Source organism: Melopsittacus undulatus, chromosome 4 (assembly GCF_012275295.1).
Source record: "Melopsittacus undulatus isolate bMelUnd1 chromosome 4, bMelUnd1.mat.Z, whole genome shotgun sequence".
NCBI classification, from domain to species: Eukaryota; Metazoa; Chordata; class Aves; order Psittaciformes; family Psittaculidae; genus Melopsittacus; species Melopsittacus undulatus.
Genome location: NC_047530.1, coordinates 105,246,333 through 105,274,155, shown reverse-complemented (window position 1 = coordinate 105,274,155; position 27,823 = coordinate 105,246,333). Strand labels below are relative to the sequence as shown.

At 39.0% G+C, this 27,823-nt stretch overlaps 1 protein-coding gene across 1 annotated transcript in view; it reads left to right on the top strand.

The window, feature by feature from the left end:
* The first annotated feature begins 623 nt into the window (after positions 1–623).
* The window catches only part of PDZD8 (PDZ domain containing 8), a 62,485-nt gene continuing 35,285 nt past the window's right edge, over positions 624–27,823 (top strand). The window contains exons 1-3 of the mRNA XM_005154508.3: positions 624–1,622; positions 20,121–20,243; positions 26,349–26,451. Of these exons, the coding sequence (XP_005154565.2) occupies positions 733–1,622; positions 20,121–20,243; positions 26,349–26,451 (1,116 nt within the window). The 5' untranslated portion in view covers positions 624–732. The remainder of the gene's footprint in view (positions 1,623–20,120; positions 20,244–26,348; positions 26,452–27,823) is intronic.

Below are 27,823 nucleotides of genomic sequence, written 5' to 3'. Positions count from 1 at the left end.
AGATGCTAAAAGCACCACTTGCCAACAAACAGGGAAGAGGTTCTAATACATCACAGGACTCCCACAGATTTGTTTCTCTGCCGCTCTCCAGAGCAATTTTACAACAGTTTTAATTATTTAACAGTGTGTTTTCGAATGGACTAAGTGTCCTCCCTCCCTCATCACTCCTCGAGCAAGACAGTACCCAATGAAACCAGTCACCACCCCGCGGGTGATGCCTTAACCACCACAGCTGGCAACAGCGGCTAAGGCATCACTTACCCTCAAGTAAACCCTCACCCCGGCCTTCTACTACCGGAATAACGGATGGAGCCTAACCGAACCGAAGCCGCTCCTTCAGGAGTGCCTGCCGCCCCTGATCCCCGCTCCCGAGCTCCGGAGACCCGCGGATACAGCCCGAGAGCTCACACTCCCCTCAGCCCTCCAGCCACCCCAAACTCGAGCGGAGAACCCGCACCCCGCGCATGCGCCAGCCGCGCTGTGACATTACGCCGCTCAGCGCAGTGACGTACCCGGCGAAGCCTTCACTGCTCCGCCAATGGAGACTCGCGGAGGAGAGGGCTAAGTCGCCATTGGCTGGCCCCGCAGCCGCCCCGCCCTCACGGAGAGGGCGGTGTGGGGACCCGGATGAGGCGGCCTCCGGTGGCCGCGGCCGTTAAACAGTGTCCTGCGGGAGGGACCCCCGGCATGGCGGCTGCTCGGTGAAGGCAGCGCGTCCGGGGTGTGGAGAGGATGCAGCTGCTCTACGTGATCCTGCTCTCGGCGCTGGCCGGCTGTGTCCTCACCCTCCTGCTCCAGCTGCTGTTCTTCTACTGGGGGAAGCCGGAGCCTGTCGGGGCTGCCGGAGACGCCAGCGGTGTCGGCTACGCTCGTGTGGCGGCTGACCACAGCCTCAGGGACTACCTCCAGGGCTCGGAGCCGGCCGGCAGCCAGGCGCCTTCAGAGTCGGCTCCTAGCCCAGCCCCGGCCTCAGCGCCGGCCACCGCTGCGGCTCCTGCCGCCGCCCCGGGCTCGGAGCCCAGCGCCAAGCAGCAGCCAGAGCCCTCTCCGGACCCTTGCCGCGAGGAGACGTGCCACTTCCTCAATGCTATCTTCCTTTTCCTCTTCAGGGAGCTCAGGGACACTGCCCTGGTCAGGAACTGGGTCATCAAGAAGATCAAGGTGGAGTTTGAAGAGCTGCTCCAGGCCAAGATGACGGGGAAGGTGCTGGAGGGGCTCAGCCTCAGGGACGTCTATTTTGGCAACGTCCTGCCTGTGTTCAAAGCTGTCAAGCTCATTCGGCCGGTGGTCTGCAACGAGGAGGGCTGCCCCGAGGAGCTGGGCTTTGAGGTAGACCTGGAGTACAATGGTGGCTTCCACTTGGCCATCGATGCCGACCTGGTCTTTGGCAAGTCGGCCTACCTCTTTGTCAAGATCTCCCGGGTGCTGGGGAAGCTGAAGCTGGTCTTCACACGCCTGCCCTTCACTCACTGGTCTTTCTCTTTTATGGATGACCCTGTGATACTCTTTGAAGTGAAGTCTCAGTTTGAAGGGAGGCCCATGCCACAGCTCACGTCCATCATAGTGAACCAGTTCAAGAAGGTTATTAAGCGCAAGCACACCCTGCCCAATTATAAAATCAGGTAAGACATCCTGAGTCTTCAGTGTTACGTTGGGTGGCGAGCATTAGAGTTGCTGCTTTGCTCATATGAGGTGGAATAGGTTTCTGTTGGCACTTCCACAGTAGGGATATTTGTATATTGCTTGTCTGATATAAAAATCTTTCCATGAAGGTAAGCATTGTTTTCCATTTATGATAGGTGAAGAAGCCAGTGCATAGTGAGACTGCCATGCCCCAAACTAGATTTAAGTAAATGGCAGAATTAATAGGTATCAGAAAGTTTGGAATCCTGGCAGGTGTCCAATCATGGGACCATGGTACCTCTCTTTGGAAAAGGTAGGGTAGCTTTATGGACAGTGTGTAGGTTTGGGGTGTCCTCCCAGGCACCTGTCACTGGTGAGCCACCTGGGCAAGCCCTGCGGCTTTGCTGATCTATAGAGGCAAAGTGGCTGTTACTTAATGATAGGGTAAAATTCACTCTCTAGGTATGTTTGAGGTGGCAAGGCAGGTGCTGTCCTCTTCCTTTTTGGTTTCATGCTTTTCTTCAGTAACTTTAGGGAAATCTAAAAGTTGATAAAAGTATTGCCACTATTGTGATAAGTAAAATTGTAGGAAAACTACTGTGCTTTTTATGTTTTGTAATATAGCATGTTTTCTTTTATAAATACAGACTGGATTTTATAGTTAGAATGGTGAAATGTTCAATGATATTTCTGTAATGGAAGTGGCAGGTGGCATCTTTACTTTGATTCCACCCTCATTTTTGATTAAAAGATGCTGAGTGTCTTTTACCTCTGTTCAGGTACCACATTCCTTTTCTGTCATGTGGCTTACCACTCTTAGGCTAACATGTTTCCATTCTCTTTTGTTTGTTCTTCATAGGTTGTATTGTGCATCAAGTAAGAATTTGTGTTTTGTTTACCACATTCTTCTGCAATAAGCCTTTTCCCTGAAATTCATCAGAGATGAGTAACTGAAAATGGCCTTTTGACCTTTGAAGTGTAATTAGCTTTGCAGTGATGTAATTTTTAAAGCCTTTTCTTCTGCAATTGAATTTATAAGTTCTCATGAAAGTGGATGTGTAAAATACCTGAGATTTGGAAAGCCCTGACAGGGCAATAAGTATTTTCCTTAAGTAATGTGGTAGTCCCTTTAAATTTTGAGGTATTGCATTGCTGTCCAGAAGAGTGCAATCCCTGGGCAGCAGGGAAGCTCTCATGGACAAATTTGCTTCCATTCTTTTACTGTGTTGGACAGAGTCTGAAACTGTTAACAGTGGAGAAGAGCCCAAAGGAGAGGCACCATCATGGTGTAAAGTGAGCACTCTCAGCATGCCTAGAAAGAGCAAGTAAAGCATATGATCTTTACACTCTACAGACAAGTTTTTAAGGTGCCTGTTGAACCAGTGATGATGAGCGTCTCCCCTTCATTGTTCTTCCCCTGAGAGATGCACCTGGGTGCTCTCGTCATTTAGTTAGAGGTAATGAATTTGCCACATATTTCTAAAACCTTCTCTGCCAGAAAGAATGGATGAAACATGTGAGCCACTGTTATGCTGAGGGGTCTGGAAGGGAAAATAAGGAAAGAAGCAGAGTGCAATATTTGGGACAGAAATGAGTAGAAGTGTGAGGATAGAAGGTAGTTGACACTGAGCACAATATAGGAAGCATAAATTATTATAGAAACAAGAATGGACTTATTTTAAAATGTTCCCTTTAAGTTTTAAGGAGTTAAGAATTTGTGAATGCTTGAGAGGGAAATAGGGTATCCTGGTTGGTTTTCACACTAGATAGTAGGCTGGTAGCACCGGGTGGCAGATGTGAAGCAGTGTCCAACCCTGCATATGATGCTTTTGACCTTTGAATTTCATGCTGTGTTCTGAACATGTCATTCTGAGCCACTGGGTTGTGAAGGGGGATGGCAGGATGTTAAGCTTGATGCTCAGTAATGAAACTGTCTTAAGGAAGATTGTGTTACTGGTGTCCTAAGCACCTAGAACTTTGCCTTTAAAGCTTCAAGTGGGAACACAGACCTGTGCTTGGGAACCTTTAGCTGTCTTTGAACTTTTAGCTGTCCACAGTTGGCCAAGATTTTGTGGAACACACACTGAAAACTTTTATTCTCCACCAGTGTCTCAGATGAATTTATTCAGGTAGATGCTTAGACAGCAAAACTTGGTAAGAGCTGAGTAGTAACCATACACTTTTATGTGGTGGCTTTGTTGAGAATTGAGACATTATGGTTTAGATGGTATGGAGAACTGACTTTGCAAATCAAGCCCCCTGCTGATAAGATGCAAAACAATATTTTAAACTTAATTTGTAAGAATACATTGGCTTGGGGTTATGGTATGTTAATATATTCCTTAGCAATGAATGTATAGGAAGAAGTCAGGAGAATTGTCACAGTTGCATAATAATCTGTTACCTTACTTAAACCTGAAGGGTTCCTCATCTACAGGGAATGTGTATCCTCTCCCATTTTTTCCCTATGGTCTATGTATCTTTTGTTTAAATACATAGTATTTGCTTCTGTGTGTAGTTCAAAACCTTTTTGATGTCTCTTTACTCTTGCTCAAGTAACTTTGTAATTACTGCTATTCAAAGATTTGTTTACAGTCTTGTACACAAAAGCACTTGGAGTGTGAAGAGTTCTCTTTTCAGTTGGCTAAGAGATACACTTTGTTACCCTGGTAGTTTTCAGACTGAAGTCCACAAAGGAGTTTTATATGGAAACAGGATGTTAAGTAGCATTAAAAAAAATATATATATATACACTCTTTTCTTTGTCTTCTTGTATTAGGCAATTTCTAGAGGTTATTACTTGGTAGTAAATGACATGAAAAGAGAATTTTTGCGAATAGTTGCTTTTGAATGTCCTACAACTTAGTTGTGTAAAGCAGATCCCCCTTTCCTTTCTAACTAAATACTGCATTAAAAAGTCTTGTGTCTTCATTCATGCACTGCTTGTTGCTACAGTCAAATTACTACACACATTCTGTCCATTTATGTATAAAGCTTTATGCAGTGATTAGTAATATCAGCATCTCTTGTATCATCCATTGCTAGGAGTGACTTTGTGCTATGTGTGTAACTATAGCTTCAAAGTGGAAGAAGGCATCTTGCATTCCTGATCCACTTTAAATTGTCTTTGTGGAGAGGCCATATAGACTAGTAAATGCATTTTAAAGTTTGCCTTGTGTGTTATGTACAGTTTTCTCCATAAAAGCAATTGTCTACTAATTGAAAAAGGAGGGATGCACTTTATGTCTAAACGAGTAGTAGTTTGTGTCTTATTCTAATAGCATATAATCACTTTTGTCTCTTTAAGATACGTGTTTGTGCCTGGTAGAACACCCTATTTTGAAGCTGCTCTGCCATTGAATGGTAATTACTGTCTCATACAGTAGAACTTGCTTACATCTTTGTAATCAAGGCTGCTGGTAGAATTCACTGAATGGCAGGTTGGTTTTTCTTTTAGTCATCACTGATAAAGGATCTGTGCAATTCGGTTGATAGTAGCGAGAATTACTACTGGTTTATAGTTGAATCTTAATGTATTACTGCTTTGTAACAGAAATGCAAACAGCTTTTCTGAAAATGTTGTTGTCTGTCACTTTCTTGTTTAGATGTGGGGCAGATCTAAAATAATCCTTGCTTTGTTTTTTTTCCCTCCTCCAATATACAGGAGTTCTGGTGCAGTCTTGAGAAAACAGATAACTGAAAGACAAGATTAGTTTTTAATAACTAGCCCTATTCTCAGTAAGGTAATAAAGAACTATAGGTATCATTTAGATATCGGCATACTCCATAAGTCTATTTTTACTTGAATTAACTGCTTAAGTTGCGCCTTTTTTAGTTCTAAGTCAAGCTAGCCAGTGACTGGAGCTTGAGAAGGAGCGTGGAAAGCCTTGGTTTTCCCATTGGTTGGTGGAGATGTCAGCTGTTGATGTTCTGAAGGGCAGCTGCTGATGCACCAGCTGTGTCCCAGAATCCTAATGCTGGCACTCTCAGGACCACATGCAGTCAGTCTTTATCCTTGCCATAACCTGACTTGACACTGTTACGTAGGTCTCTTTTACTAGAGCAGGTGGTAGACGTTGTCAGCGCAAAGTGGAATTTATTTAGTTGCCTGAATCTGACCTTTGGTTTTTCATTGTGTACACTCAAACTGTTCTTTAATAGTACTACTGTAGGCATTGTTCATGTTTAACTTCCTGTATCATGTCCTTTTAATAGTAGGATAAAGTGGTTAACATTAAGCTGTAGTTACTAGTGTTGCCAGAGTGTGTTTAGTGTTTAAAGACATGTAGTAAGGACTATTTCAGGTGTCTGTCTCCTTGCTTGTGCCATTGCAGTGGTCACAGATTCATCTCTTAGTTCTGTAATAAGCTATACCTTGCTTATTAATCTTTTGCTTTGGTATGTAAAGGGTGAGGAGGAAGTACTTGCAGTCTAGTCTCTGTCCAGAATTTTACTTCCTGGTATTTAATAATAATGTCAAAAAAATCTGACAGCTACTATTTTTTTCTGAATTCAAGGTCTTGCAAGTTCATCCCTTTAAGTTCTAAGCAGATTAGGTATTGCCTAAGCAGTGATTCAGTTCCATATATTTTAAGAACATTTAGTTCTCAGTTTTTTACATTAAAAAGAGCTAATATTTCTTGATACTGGCCTGTTTGAGAAGCTACACTATGCTTTATTTTCATGCATGCTACCACAGAGTGGAATAACTGTTTTCTTTAGAAGTGATCTCACAAAGCGTTACCTTCAATATTTCTATATCGGGTATTTAGATGACCCCCCCTGAGGTCCCTTCCAACGTGAATTATCCTTGGAACTGATCATTTGCAATATAGTTAGTCATGTTAAATAGTTTTATGCTGTATCTGGAAGCTGGGGCTATATTGAATTTCACTGGGAAGAACCATTAAACAAGCCTATTTTAATTTACCATTATAGAATGCAATTTGAGAGTTACACAGCAGTTTCTTATTTTTGGCAAAACTGAAGCTGAGATGTAAGCAGCTATTGATTTGAAGTGTGCTTTATAATAGAAATGACTTCATAGTATGGCAATAGAGGTATTGGAAAAAGTATAAAATAAAAAAAAAGTATGTATTATTCATATGATGAGGTTATACTCGGAAATACCAGAAATAATTGTAGAGAGTGGGACTGTGAACATGTCTTAACTTCAGAAATCAGCAGCCAGTAGAGATACCTACTTTCTCTGGAGCTTCTGCAAAGGGAGAGGATATGGATATTCTTTTCCTGAGTGGATTTCTACTGTAGTTGATATGAATTTCTCTTACTAGCTAAATCTGTAAAGCATGTTTTGTTTTGTTTTTTTTTTTTAATGACATGTCTATTCTAGGTGCAAAAATCTTCCAGTATACGGAAGCATTAGGAAAGACCCCAGGGTCTGAGTCCATTTGTCTGCAGAGAGGTAAAGCTCTGAATGATGCCAGCATAGATACTTGTTCTGCTAATGGCAAGGCAGCAGTAATTGGAATCAGTAGATCTGTCTGCAGACAGTAGCTTCATGCTTGGAAGATTATCTTTATAGTGCAGGGACAAGCAGTTATTCGTACAGGACTTCGATAAATGGATCTGTAGGGAACTTGAAACACTGTAAACAAAACCGAACTCTGAAACCTTAAATATTCTCCTTTCTTTGAGTGCTACGTGGGTAGAAGGAAGCTTTTTGTAATGCAGAGTTTTCTTTTTTTATTGTCTTTATTTTGGGAATAGTCTATCTCAGACATAGGTTGTGTCTGGATGGTCACTTAATACATGTTTCTTTAGGTTAAATTAAAGTCTGTGGTACGAAGTATGTATCTAAATCTCTTTATGTAGATATCAGGTTTAAAATCTATTAGTTCTAGGGGTGTTGAAACCTTTTAGTCATCTTCCCCAAGTCCAACACTTCACAGGCTTTCACATTGGAAAGCTCTAATTCTGAAAGAATGGCAGTTTGAAACTTGTTCCTGATAAAGTCAGATTTAATGAATCACATGTTGGACATTTCCCAGTACGCAGACGACACTCTTCTCGGGTTAAGAGTGAGCCTTTTCCTATGATTGGTCAGCAAATGTTTCATTTTCTTACCTGCAAGAGTGAGGAGCTAATGCAGCACTTGCTTGAGCTGGACTAATGAAGAAACTGGGAAAGCACAGTTGGGAACAAAAACATAAACTCAGTTGGAGAGAGAAATGGATGAAGACAAAAGAATAAGTTTTGGTGCTTACTGTTTGCATTTGCTGCAGATAGCAATCCAGTAAGGCTTATGGTTAATTGATCTGACAGGAAAATAAAACCTCCTTCAACTTCTCTTGCTTGAAACAATATATAAAAGATTCTTTGTCCAATAATAATGAAAATTGCCTCATTTAACACCTTTGGTATTTTGTATTTAATAGTTCATTGGTCTTAATCCTTCAGTGAATGTCATTCATGTGGATAGCAAATGAAGGCTCTGAAAAATCAAGATTTATTTGGTACTTCATGATGTCTCGATGTCAGTATATACAAAACTTCACACTGCTGTTCATCTGAACTCTGGTTTTAAACTATTTAAGCTGATCTTGCTGCTCAGTGAGAACAAACTTTTATTCAGCTGGCATAATTTCTATAAGTTTTTCAGTTCTTTTAAATAAAGTACAAATTAAGCAATAACACTTTCATTTTTTTGAAAGGCAGTTTATTTCCAAATCATTATAGGACATATAGGAGTTAATCACATTGCCAGACTGTTGGCATCTAGTAAATGCTTGAGCTTGTCTCTAAGCCTGTCTGTTGGAGCAGGTAGCTGTGTTCAAACACTAGAGCTGGGATATTCTGAATCGCCTTCTACAGGCTGTATTATAATTTTTGGTGTCTGTTAATATTCCCTGCTTGTCACACAAAGCTGAACACTGAACTCTCCTTGAAGGAGATTACTTCAAGGAATGTGGGTGCAGAATGTACGGCTAAAAATGGGTAGCTAATACAGATCTCAGTAGTAGCTCATACTACTGAATTAAATTATGTTAAAACATAAACTCTTTTGTAGAGCTTATTTTCTGTATATTAATCATGTTAATCTTTTTATTAGCAAATGATAGCTGATCAGAAAGCCCTTGAATAAGCAGCCTGGGTAAGGACAGTAGGTTTCCGTAATCAGTGTGGTAGATTGAAGTGGTGCTGCAGTGACTGTGAGGCTTAGTCTCAGGCTGCCGATTTCACCATTGGAGAAAGTGCTTTCATGTTCCAGGGTTTCTATGGGAAACTGCTTATTCTGCATTCCTGCAGAGATTTCCTGAAGTCACCCGATATGCTCCTGTGTTTACAGTTCATGTTCACACTTGTTTTGATTTAAAACTATTTCAGCATTTTGTTATTCTTGATATTATTGTTATTTAGAGAACAGTAGAAGACTTTAAAACTTTTAGGATTAATAAACTATATTGTACCATTCTCTCTATGCTTATTTTAGACATACTATGCAATTTGCTAATTTAATAGATAATGCCACTGCAATCTGCTAAAATCCATGAACTGTGAAACTACAAAAACCTTTGCAGATGATCTCAAAACTGTGCTTTTGTCCAAAAGAAAGCAATATCCAATATTACAAGTGTTAGCTGGGAGCAATTTGATTTGAGCACGTTCCATTCTGTGGCTTACATGAATATCAATATCTTTTATAATGAAGAAAAAATGCTCTGTTGAAAGTTTGTTTTGATGTTCAAGGGTTGAAGAGGGCTTTGTTTATAACAGCGAATAAATCCTCATTTTGGAAATGAATGTGAATGCCAGTTTGTGTGAAGGGTTTTGGGAGTCATTATTTTATAAACATTTGTCAGCTTAATTGTGACATACTGGGTGGAATGCAGAATTTCTAAACAATTTGAGTAGTTCCTGTTTCAGTCACTGAATTTCTGATTAAACTGAAGAATTTATTGCTGCTCGTGTTCATCTCGGTTGAGATGCGAGTCAGATCCACGCAAGTTTTGGATGCTTTTCCTGTTATATACCTTCACTGCTTAATAAATGTCAGTTGTTTCACAAGCCAATCAAATCTAAGCCAGAATTCAGACCTCCAAAGTGGTCAGTGATCCCACACAATGTATCTAGTAAATTAGTGGAAAAAATCTGCAATGAAACCTTCAATTGACAGATACGTTTGTGTTGCAAAGAAGGGTTCTACAGTACAGTTAAACTGCCCAACAACAGGGGAATGTTTGTGTATGCGGTGTCATATGTGCTCCTAAATTGCTATACCTAGCAAACTAGGTATGTGCTATGTTGGGTTTGTTAGCTTGGACTTCTGCATCACACCTGCACAACACATTTGGGTGTATCTGCTTTCCTAAGCACTCCTCCTGGAAGAACTCTTGCTTCATGGGGCCCTGCCTGCGTTCGTAAGCCCTCTTAGGGCTTGGGAGTGCATCTCTGTTTACTGCAGGACCCAGCTGCAGCCCAGCAGCATTTCAGACTTTTCTGTGGCCATATATAGGTAGGAAAACTGCCAAGGAGATGTTGGATGCAGCAGAAAGGAAAAGGGGGAAAACCCTTTTTTTGTGAGAGAAAGGCAGAAAGTGTTTTCAACTCTTTCAAACTGCTTTGATTGCCCCCCTCCAGCTATTGTAATTTACTTTAGTTTAGAATATATTTTGTTTAGGATTGTAATTTATTTTTTCTTTAGATTTTTAGCTTTAAAACTATGTGGAAACAACTTGCCTTTATAATTTCTGAATTCCCCCATTCAGCCTGTAGCTACGCTGTAGTTCAGCAGAGCAGCCTGTGAGTCCTCTCCATTAAAGCTGTTTCATGTAATGGAAAATGCAGGGATTCGATTAAAGCAGTATAGTTTCACATTTCTGAAGTCTTACCAGATGTCATGAAAAATCTGTCTGCAGTGAAGACTGTGTTACAGAAATGAGCTGATGATGGAGTTAATCAGACTGTTCCACATACTCAAAGGCAGTGATTAACTACCCGATATGACTGGCGTAAAATTAAATTAGTATCATCATTTGGGAATACTTCTAGCAATTTTGTGTTGCATTAACTGTAAAACTTAGAGACAATTTGACATGTAAATTTACAAAACTATTTCTCTCCAGTATTTTAAAATGATCTGTGGATATCTAATGGGAATCAGAACATTCACATACTTTGTTCCTGACTTTCTTAGCTTAGTCTTAATGCTAAGTTTTCAATATATCTTACTATATCAGTTTTAATGGCACCTGTTTGCCTGAGCTGAAATAGAGCAGAAATTGGAAGATCACAGTGTTGAAAGTGGCATGACAAAAGATTTCATGGTGGTGTTTAAACCACTGCTGTGGGTGATCTGGCTTGGTGAATAATTCCTAAGTAATAGAACAGTGGAAATGATGCAGTGTAACTTCAGCAGTTTATATATATATGTATATATATATAAGAATAACTCTTCATATTTGCTAACAAAACTTTGTGCAATATGGTAGAATAAACACAACAAATTAATTGTTGCCAAGCAAAGAGCCCAGTGTGTTACAGGGGGAGGTGGGGTGGCAATAGCAATGTTAGTCATTGGTATTGTTATAAAACAATACCACAGAAATGCAGATTTCTGTTCTTTTCCTGTTCCACTTAAAGAAGGGTAAATAAGGGAAATATTCAAATTCATTGCTGGGATGGTGGGAGAGGATTATGGTAATTTTGAGCAGCTGCTGATTGCCAGTGTAATCACAAGTCCTAAGTGTAACTTGCCATCAGTAGTGCAGGATTTGCAAAGTAGAAGAATTAATCTCAGAAGCCCCCCCTGTATTTGATTGCCAACAGTGGTGCCACAAGTCGCATCCAGACTCAGCTTCTGTGTTGCTTGGTCCTGTTCCTGTATAGTATGAGCTCAATTAGTGATGCTGTGACTCACAAACGGTGACACTGTTGCTTGAGGGGCAAGTATGTGGTGTGTCCCTTGGTCCCCATCAGTACCCTCCCTACCACTGCAGTCTGAATTACTGAGCTAAGAAACAGATGCTTTATTATTGCTGTTTACAGCTTTAAAGTGAGCTGTCAGTCATCTCAGCTTTGAAAATGGTACTACTAATCCTGAGCTAGGCTATCTCCACCACTTTGGAAGACTTTAAGAGCATGAATTGGACCATCTTCTGTCTTGTCAGAAGTGACTAGCTAAGCAGATTGAGGAGAAGCTTCTGTTGTTTGAGCATTTTTAAAACTAACCGGAGGAGTGAGGATAAACCTTGGAAAGCTGTCATGTCTAGAAGTGGTTTACAGCTGTCAGACTGTTTTCAGCAGTGAGACAGTCATTTTCTGTCTAAGAGGATGTTATTAGTTTTCCTATGGACATAGGCTGGTGTTCAGAGCAGAGGATTCAAACTCCTGAGCCCAATGAATGAGTTGTGTTCAGAGTTTAGACTCTTATTGGAACATCAACATCATTTTACATTGACTAGGATTGAAGAGAGGTGATGTTTGTAGAGAGATTTGAGACCTCCTTATGGGAGAATATGTTGCTGAACTGAGGAAAAGCTAGCCCTTTGCATCAGTTCCTGGAACCAGTTTCTAGTCCAACTGGCTATAGGTAAATTTTTGAGGTGGCTTGGGTTTATTTGTTTGAGGGTTTGTGGTGGGTTTTTCCCCCCTATTGCTGTTGCCCTTGAATGCTTCGAAGATGGTTGCAGAACCATGCCTGTCTCTTTTCCAGCTGTGTGAACAAGAGCATCTTCTGTCCCATTTGGAAAAGTGCCACAGTGATTTGGGCATTTTGGTTAGACAAGGAAATTTTGTCTTCATCCTGAAACTGAACCATACCAGGATTTTTATCTCTTTCTCTTAATTTGAACCAATGGTTGGCTTCAGCTAGGTCATATTCAGTTTAAAAAAAGACCCAGGAAAACTCAGAGATCAAACAGGCATTGACTGCATTAAATAAGCTTTTTCAGTATATATGGAACTTAGAATTTGGGAAACTAGTATTCTTAAAATGCAAAGAAGAGTCTGTGCATGGTCGAGTTGATGTTGTTTGTGCTGATAAAGTAGTTTTGATAAGCCTGATTCAAGATCCCTTTTTTACCTGTGGCTATTTCAGTACAGACAGCAGTGGGAAATCTTTTAAGAGCTGCATTTAAAATGACTTGTGTCATATAAGCAGAAAAAATAAAGGTCTGTATTGAATGAGCTACTTGACTCTTTAAATCTGTTCTTTTGTTTGTTTTTGTAAAGAGGTCTTAAGGTTTTAAAAGTATCTTGAGTGGCTGATTCAAGATATACCTCAGAGATACTGATATCACCATAAGAAAGACGACTGTAGTTTTAAGAGTCTGGAAGTGTGTGAAACATATTTGAAGGGGGGGGACACGGACGGACGGACCCAACCCTGAATAATAAAATCCTTTATATTTGTGGAGGTCTTGATTCAAAAAGTGACTGCTCATATGTTGAGAACTTATGTGTATATGAGCCTCCCACATGCCTGCGGCAGAATATCCTGTAAGACAGTGGGTGGAGGACTAAAACTGATTTGCAGTTTTCCATAAAATTTCCTCGAAAATAACCCCCCTCTCTTAAAGTTTTTGAGGGTGTTTGTAAGCCAAATTTTCATGGCTGTGGTAAAACTGAAATTAGTAGATTTCTGTACTGAGGAAGAGTATAATTTGAGTTACTAAAGTCCCCTGAATATGAATACTGACACAATTCTGCAGCTCTGTTCCTTGTGAAATTGGTAGAAGCTGGAGAATTGCTCTTGCAAAATCTACAGTAGTTGTACTTTTTAAGCTCCTTTAAAACAAACAAAACCCAGAAGAACAACTTTCTAATTCATTCCAAAGTAAGGACGAGCTCCAATTTTTATATCTTCAGTGTGAAGAACAATATAAGCTTTTTGCATTATAATACCCAACACAAACAAGTTTAAATGTTGGCTGATAAGTCCTTTTAAAATCTTACTAATATCATTGTGCCATTTTAGGAATGGGTTGTAATATTTTACCATTTTTGTAGGAGTAAACTTCATCGTAAATTACACACACAGTAGGAATGGAGGATTTTTTAAATGGCTTAAAATACCTGGTGTCAAGCACACTTTTTGAAGTTTATACATTTTACAAGCATATGACTTATTTTTTCTGTGAAGCAGATAATAAAGGCAATGTAAAAATTAGTGAGTTCTGTTCTGTAATTAATTGAAGCTTTTGAGAACTCCCTGAACTGAAAGCAAATTTGGCAGTTGCTCTTTCAAAAGGATTTTAGATATTAGAAATTTCCAATACAGTAGTATTGACAAAAGTAAATTGAGGCTTTACTAAACACAGTCTGACTTTAGGTTTTGATTTAATTTTAACTTAGAGTGCTAAACAAAAGCATAAGACTTGCAATGTATTTGAGGTAACTTTATGCTAAATATACTTGCATTTTTAGCTGGCGGGCTCTGCTGAGATTTAAGGTCTCTCTCTGCCTTTTTTATTAAAATTTAAATGTTTAGTTAATATAAATCAATTAAAACATTCATAAACCTGACGATGTTTAGTCTTTATGACAGCAGGGTAGTGCTGGAATTCATACAAGTGATTGATGGCCTTAAACAGATATCCAGTAACTTTAAACCACTGGTTTAGATATCAGACTTCCTTGATAAATCTAGAGAATAATTTAAAACTTTTCCCATAATTTATTATTGAAAAATATTCTTGCTTCTTAGCAAAAGCTCTGCAAAATCCGAGCCTCCTACTGCATTTACAAGTAAAGCTGTAACCTTCTGCTTCTGCAAGCAGGCGGTAGAGTACGGAGAGCTTTTGAAGTTTGTTTCTGTCCTTAACAATTTGTGTTTCTGGATATTCTTAACTGACACAATGAACAGAAACATGTAAGTGCATGGTTATCTTTGGCCAGATACATTGACATTTTTGTCTCAGTTCTTAATGGATTTCCTCATGCAACTAAAAATACTGTCGTTTAGTAGGTACTAGTGGGAGCAGTTAATTTAGGTTGTAGGGTAATTAAACTAAGGTATAAAAGACTTCTGTCCTCTTCTCTGTTAGAAGCTGGCTAAAGGACCACGACAGAATTATCACAGAATGGGGAGTACAAATTAATGGGAATAGAGGTCAGACATTTCTAAAACTAAACCATTGAATTACAGTCTTGTTCCAAGTAGGTGAGTTCCTCTCCCACAGACCTGGCAACTGGAAGGAACAATAGCGTTATTCAGGGGCTGAAAGCACCCCAATTGAAAGGAACAAACTGGATTTGTTTGGGGGTTGTTTTTTCAGATGTAATTTTTGATCTAGACGCCCAGAGTGAGGTGGTGATGAGATGAGAGCAAATGAGCCCCTAAAGTGACTCTGTGAAATATGGAACAAACGGAGCGTAGAAGTCTTTCGTGTGAAGGAGACATTCTGACTGCGTGCTGTGTGTCTGGAAACACTTTTTGCTGTGCTTGGTATGTGGGAAGAGCTCAGTATTAAGCTATTTCAGAGTGTAACTTTTTAATCCTGTCCGTTAATTGAGTAACTTTATCTTAATTATCTTTCAGTATAGTCATCTAACCTAATTCCTTATGTGGAATTACTTTTCTTTTTGCCGTTTGCGTCTTGTGGTTTTCTTTGAGAAACATACTCGCTACCCAACAGCTTCTTTTAAATACTATTTCTATAGGGGTGTTTTTTTTGCACTCACTAAAATGTCACTTGGATTTTGATTGATGGGTATTCCTCTAAGTTAAGATGGTGGCTTTTAAATAACATTTTCTTAATAGTGTGCTATTTGAATTTCAGACTTCTGGACAAATAATATGATAAACTTGTGGAGGGAGACTGCTAGTTTAAAACAAATTGAAAACACCCTATAAGCATCTCAGAGAAGGCACTTTTAAGGACTTCTTTTATTTTAATAGCATGTCCTATCCAAGCACAGTTTTTGGGCAGGGGTATAAGGGGTCTGTTTGCTTGAATAGCAATGATGTGCTTATTCTGTTCCGGAGATCATGAAAAGCTTATAAAGGCTTAACAAATATGGTTTAAAGGCAATAAAATCTCTTTCCCCATAAAATCTACCTTACTTCTGGTAGTTCAGTATCACAGGTTTGGAATTGAAAAAGAGACTTTCGGATATACAGATTGAGTTGGTGTAATCCTGTTTGTAGGTCAAGGATTTGTGATATGAGCATGAATTTTGCCTTTTGACCTTGCTGAATAAGGTGATGGCAGCATTAGACTCCACTTGAAAGGGGTCAAATATAGATGCAATGAAAATTTGCCTTGTAGAAACCTGTAGCAGCTCAGCAGTGTATAGAAAGGTACCGTATTTTGTAAAAGTACCTTTAGTAACATTTTACTGTCTGTTGTACTGTCAGGAGCAACTCCTCAATTTCCCCGCGCCATTGCCATGGCTTAAAACTTTTTTTTTCTGGCTGCAGCAGCAAGTGGACCAATTGCAAAACATTTGTTAAGGGCTTATTCCTGCTGATGGAGGTCGACTGACTTTTGGTTACTGGTTGAAGTCAGGAAAAGGAGCTGAGAATATTGGATGAGTCCTTAAAGGTCTAAAGGGCCGAATAGAAAACGTTTTTTTTTCTTGTTCAGTTTGCAAAGTGAAAGCCTTGAATTTATGGGAGCAACATACCAGACCTGACCAGATCCTAGGATGACTGCTGTGGGGAGGACTGTGAGCGGCTCAGATTAACTGAGGAGTTTAGTCTGCTGTCAAAGCTTCTCTATAGACTTTTTGAATAGAGACTTGCTAGTATGATACCCAGTCTTCGTCAGTGTGATGAATTTCTCTAAAGCATTTACTGATGTATTTTTGCTCTTCAGAGATGGATTAAACATTAGAGGGTAGCAAAATGCACTCTTAACCTTGCTGTAACTTCCATAATAGCTTTATTTATACAAGGTATTTAATACAGCAAGTCCTACAGTATAATAAGTTTTCAATCATTCTAGCATCCTTGTTTCCCCTTACATGGGAAAGTCTGGGATAGAAAGATACTGAATCTCCAAAGGTACTATAGTCTGCAGGGCTTGGGAATAGAGTTTGTATCTCTCATCTCGTTCACTGAATTGTGTTATTGGCACTATCAGCTAAAAGTCTACTTTAATTAGATGAAATACAGCTTTGCTTTCATATTAAAAGCATGTTTTGTTGTCTCTACTGCAAATGCTTTCTGAAATAAATTCACCATTGCACTTGTCTAGCAACATGATTGTTTTCAAGCAGGAAAATTAGACATTGCAGAGGTGGAGAGTCTGATTTCTCTGCAGAGAAATCATTCATTGCTGTTCTGCTGCTTTCTTGCTAGACTGAGCAAAACTGCAGCACGGATGGCCCTGTAAGAACACACTCACTGGAGTGCCTTTTGTTATTGGGGATGTGTTTTCAAAAGGTAGGGGAGCTCAGATGCTTTCCCTACGTGGGGAGAGCTCTCCAATGGGAGAACCTGACTGGGGTGTGTGCGTGAATTGCAGGTTGTGGTTTTAGAACTCAAAGGAATGGAATCTGGCTTCTTACCAACTGTCGCTGTCTGGGTCTGTATTCATTCACCAGTTCCCAGTAGGAAACTCTTTCCAAATAAATTTAAGTTACCTTGTACTTATATATCTTCTGTCAGCAGTTCACTTACCTACCATGTAATTGAAATCTACTTGAAATAGTAATATGTTTGATAGTTAATTTTAGAAGTGCACAAGCTCTCAGTAAATTGCCTTAAATAGATGAGTGCTGCTCTGAAGCCTTCCAACTTTACAACACAGCTTTTAAACAGTAAAATGCATTTAATGTGGGATATTAACACTTTGTACATTGCTAATGCCAATGCAAATAGGTAACATGTAGGAGTTTTTGTGAAGGATTTTGCAAATTAGTTGCAGTGGTAAACGAATGTGAAAATAAGCACTTGTAAATTAAAAATGATGTGACTGCTTTTTAATCCCATATTTGTAGAAAAAGCAACTAGTGCTGCACCAAGTCCAGCAGACACTGTTAAGTGCTTTGCATATTACTGTGTATAACTGCACTAGTGTGCTAGAATTTTTTCCCCTTTAATTCACTTCATTTTGAAATCAAAATTACAGTAAATTTATATCTTAATCCTCAGAACAAGTAATTTTTTTGTGGGAGATTATTTCGTCTTTCCATGCTGCAGCAAAAGATTGCAGCGTGTGCTGCACTGAACACTTGGCTCTTAGGTTACTTACGTGATGTTTTTGTTTGAATATATAGGTAGAAATGTCTGTGACCTTACTGGAATGCAATATATTTTAGTCTGTTATTTTGCTCTTTTTCTTTTATCCTTATTTTTAATACTGAAAATAGATTTGGCTGTGTTTGTGGGTGTTAAGTGGCCTGCAGGCTGTTCAGCGGTGTATATATAAGGGAAAGACTCTATCAGTGCTGACACTTTAAGCTAGGCATTTGCAGAAATTCAGCAAGGTGCTGGAAGCCTGTTGGATCCTCTTGCCTCAGTAGCTGACTGAGGCTTCTGATGGTGCTCGTAAGTTTGAGGTTCCCATTTTTCACTAGGTTTTGGGAGAAGGTATGCAGGCAGTTGCTGCTACTAAGTGAAAATCAGTTTATTTGTGCTGGGGAAAAAAACCCCAAATCTACAAGCAAATTATTAACGTAAGAGTTGGCATTATTTTCCAGTATGCTTGCATAAATCTTCCCAATTTTATTGCGTTACAAAATCTGAGCTAAATCTGTATTTTGGGGGGTCAAAAAGCATTCTTAAAAGAACAGTCTCTCCTTGCTCATGCTTAAAGTGAAAAGTGTGAGGTGGTGTATGCTGTGGTGTGACCAAGGAGGTGGTCAGGCCCTGAAGTGGCAGCAAGTCTTGTATAGTGAAAATAGCATGCTTATCTTGGTGGTATTTTCCCTACCCTTGTGATGCTTACTATTTATTTAATAATAAGGAAGACTGAGTAAAATACCAGAGCAGATAGTACATGCACAAGTCATATTTCGAGTTGGCTCTTATAGTATATTCATAAGCCTAAACCAATAACTTCCTATTTTTCATACACAGACTTAAAAATAATAGAATAAACTATTTAAAATGGTATTATTTTTACTTGACTGATTTCAAAATGATTTCCTTTCCGAAAGAGTTAATGAGGGAGAAACTTGGAACCAAATTAAAGTTCGAAGTTGAATTGGATTTCAGGGAAATAGCTGGAGTGTTGAGTTGTATTTATTCACAAGAAGAACAAAAGAAATGTCTTTCTCATGGCTCTGTATGAGGCTGATGCTCATGCAGAAATGAAGTGTCCCAAATCAGCATCGAGCTCCTTCCCAAAGAGTGTGTCGACAGTTAAAGGGTGTTTAATTATTTGTTTGAATTTCTAAAACTCCTCAGTTCAGATCCATGTGACTGCTTCCTGAACATATTGCGATCTCCGAATGTGACAAGCAGATGCCTCTGATGGTTGAGCAAAGAGTACTTATGAAAGACTTCTTTCTCATGAAATGGCAGATACATCCTGCAGGCAGTGGTGCTCATGTCCTGCTATTTCTGTCTTCTCAACAGAAATCATCACTGGGAGGCAGTGCCAGTGACAGGAGGGAAACCGAGGCATCAGGCAGTGCTAGGAAATCAGAGCAATAAATAAAAACAGAAAGAAGGATACCAAATCCAAATAGTTTATATAATGCTACTGCAGATCCTGTGGTATCTTCCTATTTGCAGGGTTGTGGCCCTTGCTGTTAGGATTGCATGTGTGTGTCAGCCGTGTGATGGGCCAGCAGCCATGCAGCATCTCCCCCTTCTTCCTTCCCTCAGATCTTAGCCGTGTCTGACACTATTGCTTAAAAATGAAACCGGTATTTATAACTTAGTATATTCTAACCAAAGAGAATTATGTGGCCAGTTAAAAGTATGTAAAACATTTGGTATCTTGAACTGCTTTTTGCGTGAATCACATGCTGCGATGAGGGGAAATAAAGCTAGAGGACAAATAGTTAGGATACCTGCATCTTTATTTTAATTCAACAAGATTGGCTGAAAAGAGCAACCAAATGTTTTTTACAAAATGAGAGCAGTTTCATTCTCTGTAGCTGAAGTGTGGTGTTTGTTAGGATGCACCAGCCCCCTAAGTACAGCACTAGCATAAAAATTTATGCTTTAGGGTCATAGTGTATTTCTGCCTTTTGATACCGTTATGTTTTATGCAGATAAAACTGTAAGATCTGGTAAGATACTTATTGCAAAAAATGTTCTTGTGTTAAATCACATTTGTAATCATGAATGTATTCTGATTTGATCAGCTTCCCACTTTTGTAAAATTATCTGCACCAATAAACATAACTCAAATAATCTATTCCTGTGAGGCAATCTTTGTTTTTAGATACTGCAGTCGTCTGCATTCAGAAAGCTTTAGTAGCTTCTGCTTGTTCCTTTGGACCAATGCATATATAGGAATGGTAGCATTTCTCTTCAGGGGTGTTAGAGATTAAAAGTAAACCTGTTAACTTGATTCCTGTATGTTAGTGTTACTTATATCATTTGTTTTAAGGTAAGAATCTTCCTTATTTTTCAGGTTCAAGCCATTTTTTCCAGTTCAAGTATTGCCACCTGATGAATGTGAAGATCGAGACCTCTGTATACAAGAGCTTCTGTTGACAGAAGGTCGTCTAAGAGTCACCTTAATTGAATGTACAAGGTATGTTTTGTGGTCTTTTGCTCATTCTTGACTCAGCAAGTACCCATGTTTCTTAAGGTTGTAGTAATTGTAGCTTAGGCCTGTTTTGATTCACAGAGTAGCTTTGGTGTCATGATTGTACTCTGATCAAGAAATGTATTTTTTAAGTAAAAATTAAGAGACGGAAGTTGCAGTAAGTTTCTGAGGCACTTTTGTGTTCTGTGTGGGAGCATGAATTTGCCTTTCTTCTGAATTTTGCCTGGTTACAAACTAATCTGACATTTGTTTTTGTGTGTTACTTTGTTTGGTGCACTAAATTATAAATCTCTTTCCAGGACAGTATAAATATCGTAATTATCCTATTGTATTGTGTTGTAAGCAAAGGGAAATAATTGTTTCAGTTGGTCTTACTTAGATTAATCCAAGTAACTTTTATAAGGCATTGTTTGTCCTTGTCTTGAACAAAATAATGGGAAGAAATCTACTTCATTCACTGAAGAGAAAATTAATTCTCTTTAAAGCTGGAGAAAAGGTGTGTGGGCTCTTGGTTTGTTTGGGGCTTTTTTGTCAAACCTCTTAGTTCTTCGTTTATGTTAGATCTTATCCAAGTAGCGCTTAGGCTTTGATCTAGTCATGTGCTGTCCTGCTCTTTATGAACTAAACTCTGGTTTGCAGCAAGACTTTTAACCTGTTCTTTTTGTTGTCTGTATTGCCATGTGAGCTCCTCTTTGCACTTTTTTTCCCCTGTAGCCTTGTACAGCTCTTTGAACTGTATTTGCTGTTATTAATGTGGTTTATCAGTGCTGTGGATTGCCAGAAGATATTCTTCTGCTTCTAAGGATGGTATGGGCCACAGCAGTGATTATTTTTGGCAGTAAAATTGCTGCTTACCTGTCTTCCTAGCTTTGTGATGTTTTCTGTTGGTGATACAGGAATACTAAATGACTCTGTGCACTCCTTGGCTGCTAGGAGCACTTTCTCTTTACCATACTCAGTCAGGGAACTCATGAGGCCCCTTTACAGGCAGCCTCCAATATCAGTCCAGTACTGCATTAATTTTTATTACAAGAGGGCCCAAAATAACTCTCAAGTTGTGTGCAGTTGTTACGAGTTTGGAAAGTAATCTTTTTTAAATAGTATGTCTTTCCTGAATCGGAAACACTGTGTAACATCACAGACATATCACTAGTGTTGTGTTTCTTTCCATTGTGTTTAGAAGCCAGATTGCTCAGTTTGACATCATCATCTCACTATTTTCAGCTGTCACAGATGCTTATCAGATGGCTGGAGAGAGGAGGCAGTTGCTGGCTTGTCAAGTCTTTTCAGCTTCAGGTCTGACTTAATCTGACTGGTTTATGTGCCTTTGGAATTTCTTGACAGACACTTGAAAATGATGTCTCAACAGACACATACCAATCTTGATGTCTAACTCTTGATGCCATAGTAATTCCCCAGACCTTGCAGGTGTCCCATCCTTTTTTGAACTAAACAAGTACAAATGCTGTCCAAAGAGTCCTCCATAAATAAATACTCTTGCTTACTTTGCACCTGGAGATACTGATGAGACAGAAGCTGAAAAACACATAGAGGATTTTATTAGTAGAAGAAGAAATGTAACAACATATATGAAGGTAGCAATGACAATATATAATATGTGGGGAAGTAACAGTGTCAAAATTTCCCTTTTTTATCGCTCCTGTACGTGAGCTGGTATGAAGGTTGCCTGCTCTCAGTGGCTCTATTACAGTACAGCAATGCATGCCAAAACACAAAGCTTTTTCACTCATGTCTGCCACCGAGACCTGAACATTTTTCTTGGCGATCATTTTCATTCCAGAATGAAAGATTGCTTTAATTTCTGTGTGTTTCAGTTTTGCTCAGTGCCCCAGAAGGTTTGCATACTGTCAGTACAGTAGCTGTTCCCTGAGTTCTGTACAGAATTTGGAGCAGGATTCTTGACCATTGATGTTGTCCCAAATTTGAGCTTATTCACCTGGTGTGCAGTAAGCCAGCCTCACAAACAGAGTTTTGAGATACTGTTAAATTCATATTTGCACAAAGATGAATGCAAGAGGATAGTTCCACAAAGCTAGCACACCCTCAGTCTGTCAGCTATCCACTTCTATACGTTTCACACAGCGAAAATTCAGTGTGTCCTTTTACATTCTCTTGTCTCTGTTTAATGACACAGTATATAATATATATATATAGATGTTCTGTGAGTAACGGTCTATGTAGGCAAGGGTCTCTTATCAGGTGAATGTGATTCTTAGTATTACAATGAACCAAGTTCCTTTAGGAGCACAATAGTCTTGAGTTCTGTTGAGCTTTTAAAATTATTTTTGTCTTCCTAATCTTTCTGAAGTTGAATATTACTTTTCTGATCTGGATGGTCTCTTTTATCTGTCTTCTACCTCTCCTGAGGTCTGTGAGCTTCTAAAGAAACACTGTTTTCCCTTGCTACATGCAGTTCTAAACTCAAGATTTTCAAGCTTTCACACAAGAGGCCTTTACAAAATCTTAACTTCTTAATTTCTGGATAACAGCGTTTGTATTCCATCTACTCCGGTAACAGAGTTCTGCTGCTTCTCTTGCTTAAGTCTGAAATACAGTGGTAAATCTATAGTGACAAAACATTTAGCAAACTACTTGTATGTTGTAAATGCCTAGTTTTAATTTCCCTATATTCACATGACCAAATATCTGCACTTCTTGCGCTTGTTTATCAGTTGCAGGCTTGACCATATTAATTTCCTTGCTGTCATGCTGTTGACAGTAAAATTGAGTTTTGCACATCTTTAAAATTAAATGGATCAAAGGATGGGAACTTTAGTGTAAATAATAAGGAATGTTTTACAAATTTTTCTGTGACTTTCTGAAAATGTAAGTTTTCTTGTGCAAATGCAGTGCCCTCACAGAGCTGAGTCATTGCAAAAATGCTGTTATCTGTTGTTACCTTAAGTTTTTAAGAAAAAAGGAAAAACAAAATGACATATTGTTAAATTTTAAAGGCACACTGTGAAGAAAGTCTTAAAGCCTATAAGCTCCAATTATATTAATCAAGAACACTCTTCCAAAACGGTGCCATCAAGTAGGATTTGTAACTCGGCATTTGTTTCAATAGATAATGGTTGCAGACAAGGAGATTTTCCCTAGATAGTTTACTATAATGCCACAGAGTATACCTGGGGCTGACTTGTCAAATTTGGAGTTTTATGTGTTTGTTTCCTTTTATCTTTATTGGACTTCAGCATGCAGCAGTGGCACCTTTAAGTATGTGAATATTGAATTTGGTTTTGAGTTTTTTAAAATTTGGAAAATATTATGTTAAAATACTTACAACTTGAAAGGCCACAGTTGAAATTAAAAAATTAGGAAAGGCTTCCTTCTATGTACCTGGGAATAACACATTACTAAAGGTTTGTGTGTACTTTGCCCGTACCAGATTCTTTTTAGATTTGCAGTTCTGTACTTTAGCATCATCTTAGAAAAAGCAGGAAAGTTGATAACCTTCCAGAAAGGAGAATGTATAACATGGCTATAATGACTTGAAGTTCTTGACTTGCTCTTGACCACAGCCTTCATTCACTTCTGTATCAGAGGACAAACACTTCATGGCATGGAATTCCCGTAGCTTTCACACTGGAAACCAGGACAGCTATGAACAACTGTGTTAACAATGTTCATGTCCATAGCTACTCTATTGAATCACTTTATCTCATGCTTGCTTGCTTGTTTGCTTGCTGCAGGGAACCATCTGATTTACAATTGAGGAAGGAATAGAAATCCTGTATGCATATTTCAATTACTTGGGTGGTAATTTAATCACATTTCTTTATCAATTTAATTATAGCTGGGTTATAAACTTTGTTTCAGGATGTCTTTCATATGCCATTTCATATTGATTTACAAACTTTCAATCTGTAGGATATATATATATATATTAACAGATGGGTGTTTTGGGTGTGTTGTGATGCAGTGTCAGTCTTTATCTGCAGCTGTGTTAGAGAATACAGAAAGAGTATGATTCAGACAAAAATTTCCTTTAGTGTAGGAGCAGTTAAAATTTCCCCTTTGTCTTTCTGGAACTGGAAACTGAATTCCAAACTCCAGCATGAAGAGCTCTTTAAAATTTAAAGGTGTAGTTTTGCTGTCTTGTGATATGTTTCTTCAACTTAGGTATCGGTAACCTAAAGTGAGGTGAAATCTCAGTTCATTTTTTCCCTTGTGACTACTGTCTTACAGTTCTAGCTGAAACTTCTGGGCAGGAGGGTTGGAACTAGATGATCTTAAGGTCCTTTCCAACCCTAACTGTTCTGTGGTGCCTGTTCCGAGCTACCTCCTGGCCTTGTTTTCTTAGTTGCCACCAGTACAGTACAGCTAAATAGCTACTGTGCTGATATTTTAGAAGGGCAGTAAGCACCCCTGGAAAATTCCCTGAGCATTTGTCTAAGTGAAGAAGAAACCCATGCAACCAGTGATTAGCTGTGGAAAAGCTTTAATGAACTGAACCAATGAGACAGTGAGGAAAACTTGTGATACCCAAAAGCAGCTACTGAAAGCAGAACAAAAATGCCACAGAGGGTTCCTGGTGGCTTAAAAATAAGTAAAGGAAGTTTGAGTTCATCAGTTCCAGTAACCTTCAACAAACAGTCTTGTCCAGACAAAGTACCTGATCAGATGGTTCTGAGGCTGGATTTCTGCTTACAGTAACCATATCCATGTCAGTAGAGAAACAGAAATGCATGCTGAAAGTCAAGCTGGGAATTGGATTTTTGTGGTGTTTTCCTGGATCATGGGAACTGCCCCTCTGAGAATGGGGTTACAGGATCCTGCCATTATTTCTGAGCCAAAACCAGTTGATGCTTGGTAAAGCGGGTATGCTGGGTACCATCATCTCCCACATGAATTCATGTACTCAGCTAAAAATGAGTTAAACACATTCTTCATAGACAGACCTAGAAAAGAAATATTTATTCAGCTGCCCTTGCTGCAGTGCAGGCTGGAGAGCTGTCATAGCCAGAGAGGTGTTTGCTTTTAGGACTGGCTTAATTTTACCAGTTCTCATTGGTGGTGAAAGTTGTTTTCAATAGCTTTATTACATTTTTGTAGCACATTTACTGTATATCTCCACATCTGGAAGATGATGCACTTTTTGATTGTGAATATTTAACCTAGAAACACTGTTTAACAGCATCAGAATAAACAGAAAATTAACTTGTTTTTCTGACAGCTTTTGTCTATTATCTGAAGAGTTGTATAACACATCACAATCGCGGGTAAGGTACTTTGGGTGAAAGCTTAGAAACTGCTCTTATCAAAAGTGTATAGAAAGTTTGGGGGGGAATTAAAATCTCACAGGTCTTTTGAAGTAGTAAGATTGAAGTTTCTAGTCCAAAATATTTATCTGCTTCCAGCTAATATGTACAACTTTATTGCTATTCTGTAGGCTAAAGGTTATTGTTTGTTTTCTTTTATAGTACTGGTATCTACCTGAAAACCTTTATAGCCTTCTGGAATAGGGTATTGTGCACAAAGAACAACTCATTTTGTTATGTCACAAAGTATTACAGATGTGAGAGGATTCCAGTTTAATGAAACAGGAACATAAGCGGTGGTAAATGGTGACTTTACAGTATCACTCTTTTGAACAGTGAAGAGCTGCAGTGTATTGTGAATTTTAGGATTAGAATGGAAAACCTGTGGCTACTTTTGCTTAACCTCCCCAAACCCTCAGAACTTACACTTTTGTGGAAAAATACCAGTCTGCTGGTTGGATACTTTATTTAAGAAAAGAAAAATGGAAACACAACAGAAAAAAAACAAACCCAACAAACAAACAAAAAAACAAAAAAAGAAAAGAAAAAAAGAAAAAAAACCCCAAACCCAACAAACAAAAAAATAGCTAAAAAATTTTAGTTATCTTTGTTATTTATAGAGTTCTTCCACTAGAGGGTGGCAGTGTCTTTCCTTTGGCAGAAGGCTGTGCCTGCAGTATCTTTTCAGTGTGGACTGCTCTGTGTGTACATGTTGATAATAATAGAGTATATAAATGAAGAATGGTGACTTAATATATCTAGAGCATTAACAGTACTACAGTTCTTACTATAGGCTTTTCTATTTCAGGTTATTTATGTTTGGATCCTATGAAAGAGAAGCAAATGTTCATTGCACAATGGAGCTGAGCACTAATGTTTGGGAAGAAAGATCAAGAAGTTCTATTAAAACGGTAAAAAATGATATAATCTTTGCATATCGCAGTGTTATGCTCTTAATACATTGTATAGGAAGTGTGTGTCTTTGGACAATCAAGTGGGTGGTTATAACAGAACATCCTGAAAACATAACAGACCGGTTACTATTTAGTTCAAAGTATTTCACTGTCCAGTTGATGTGAAAAACATGTTCAGTTATGACAGCTGTGCTTGAAAATGTACCTTGTTTGTGTATGTTATCAGCTGTCCATCTGCATTAAATAGGATAAAATAAGCAGTTTTATAGTCCTGTTATATTTGGGTGGTGCAATGTTTAGCAAACAGAGTAAGATACACCTGTGTTTCACTGGCCAGTAGTGAAACTGGTTTCATCCCTTCTGATGGGAGTATTGAAGGCAAGTATGATCAGAGGGTAGCTAATGTGATATGACGTACTCCTTTTCCCCTGCTTTTTATGAAAATGTAAGCAATTGACATAGATGGCTAACTTCTTGTAGAGTATATGAATCCTTCCTTGTCTGCTGAAGAAAAATACTTTTACAAGTGTCTGCAAATATAGAAAGTAGTGGTGATACTGTAAGTTCATGAAATCGTAGAGTGGTTTAGGACCGTAAAATTCATCCAGTTTCAACTCCCTGCTATGGGCAGAGATACCTTCCACTAGAGCAGGTTGCTCCAAGCTCCTGTGTCCAGCCTGGCCTTGAACACTGCCAGGGATGGAGCAGCCACAGCTTCTCTGGGTACCCTGTGCCAGTGCCTCAGCACCCTCAGTAAAGAACTTGTTCTTTAATCTAAATCTTTCCTCTGTCAGGTTAAAGCCATTCCCCCTTGCCATGTCCCTACAGACCCTTCTAAAAAGCCCCTCTCCAGGTTTGTTGTTGGACGCTTTAGGCACTGGAAGCTCTTCTAAGGTCTCCCCTAATCGTTCTCCTGGCTGAACAAGCCCAGCTTTCTGAGCCTGTTAATCTTTTACAAATTATCATAGTTGATAACATGAGGTTAGCAACATACAGCCTATAAATTGCCCTGTGTGTGTGTGTGAGGATGAGACATACTTCAGGGTTTCTTTTTTTTGCTTTGTTTATCCTCAAACAGGAGGTTCAATGTATGAAAGAGCCTATCAGTTTCACATTAGTATGATATTGTGGTAGTCATCAAATTGAATTGGGCTTATGATGAGCAGTAAGTAATGTGCTTATTGAAAGAAATCCAAGAAGCTATCAAAAGACTTTAACAGTTAGTTTCATGCAAAGAAATCACTGTAACAAAATCAGTCTCCTGCATTTTACCCTCTGCTGTCTTAGAGCAACTGGCTTAAGCCCTGTGCCTTGGTTTTATCCTACTGGAGTTATGTTTTGACACCAGCGCTGTCTTTCCACTGGAGCA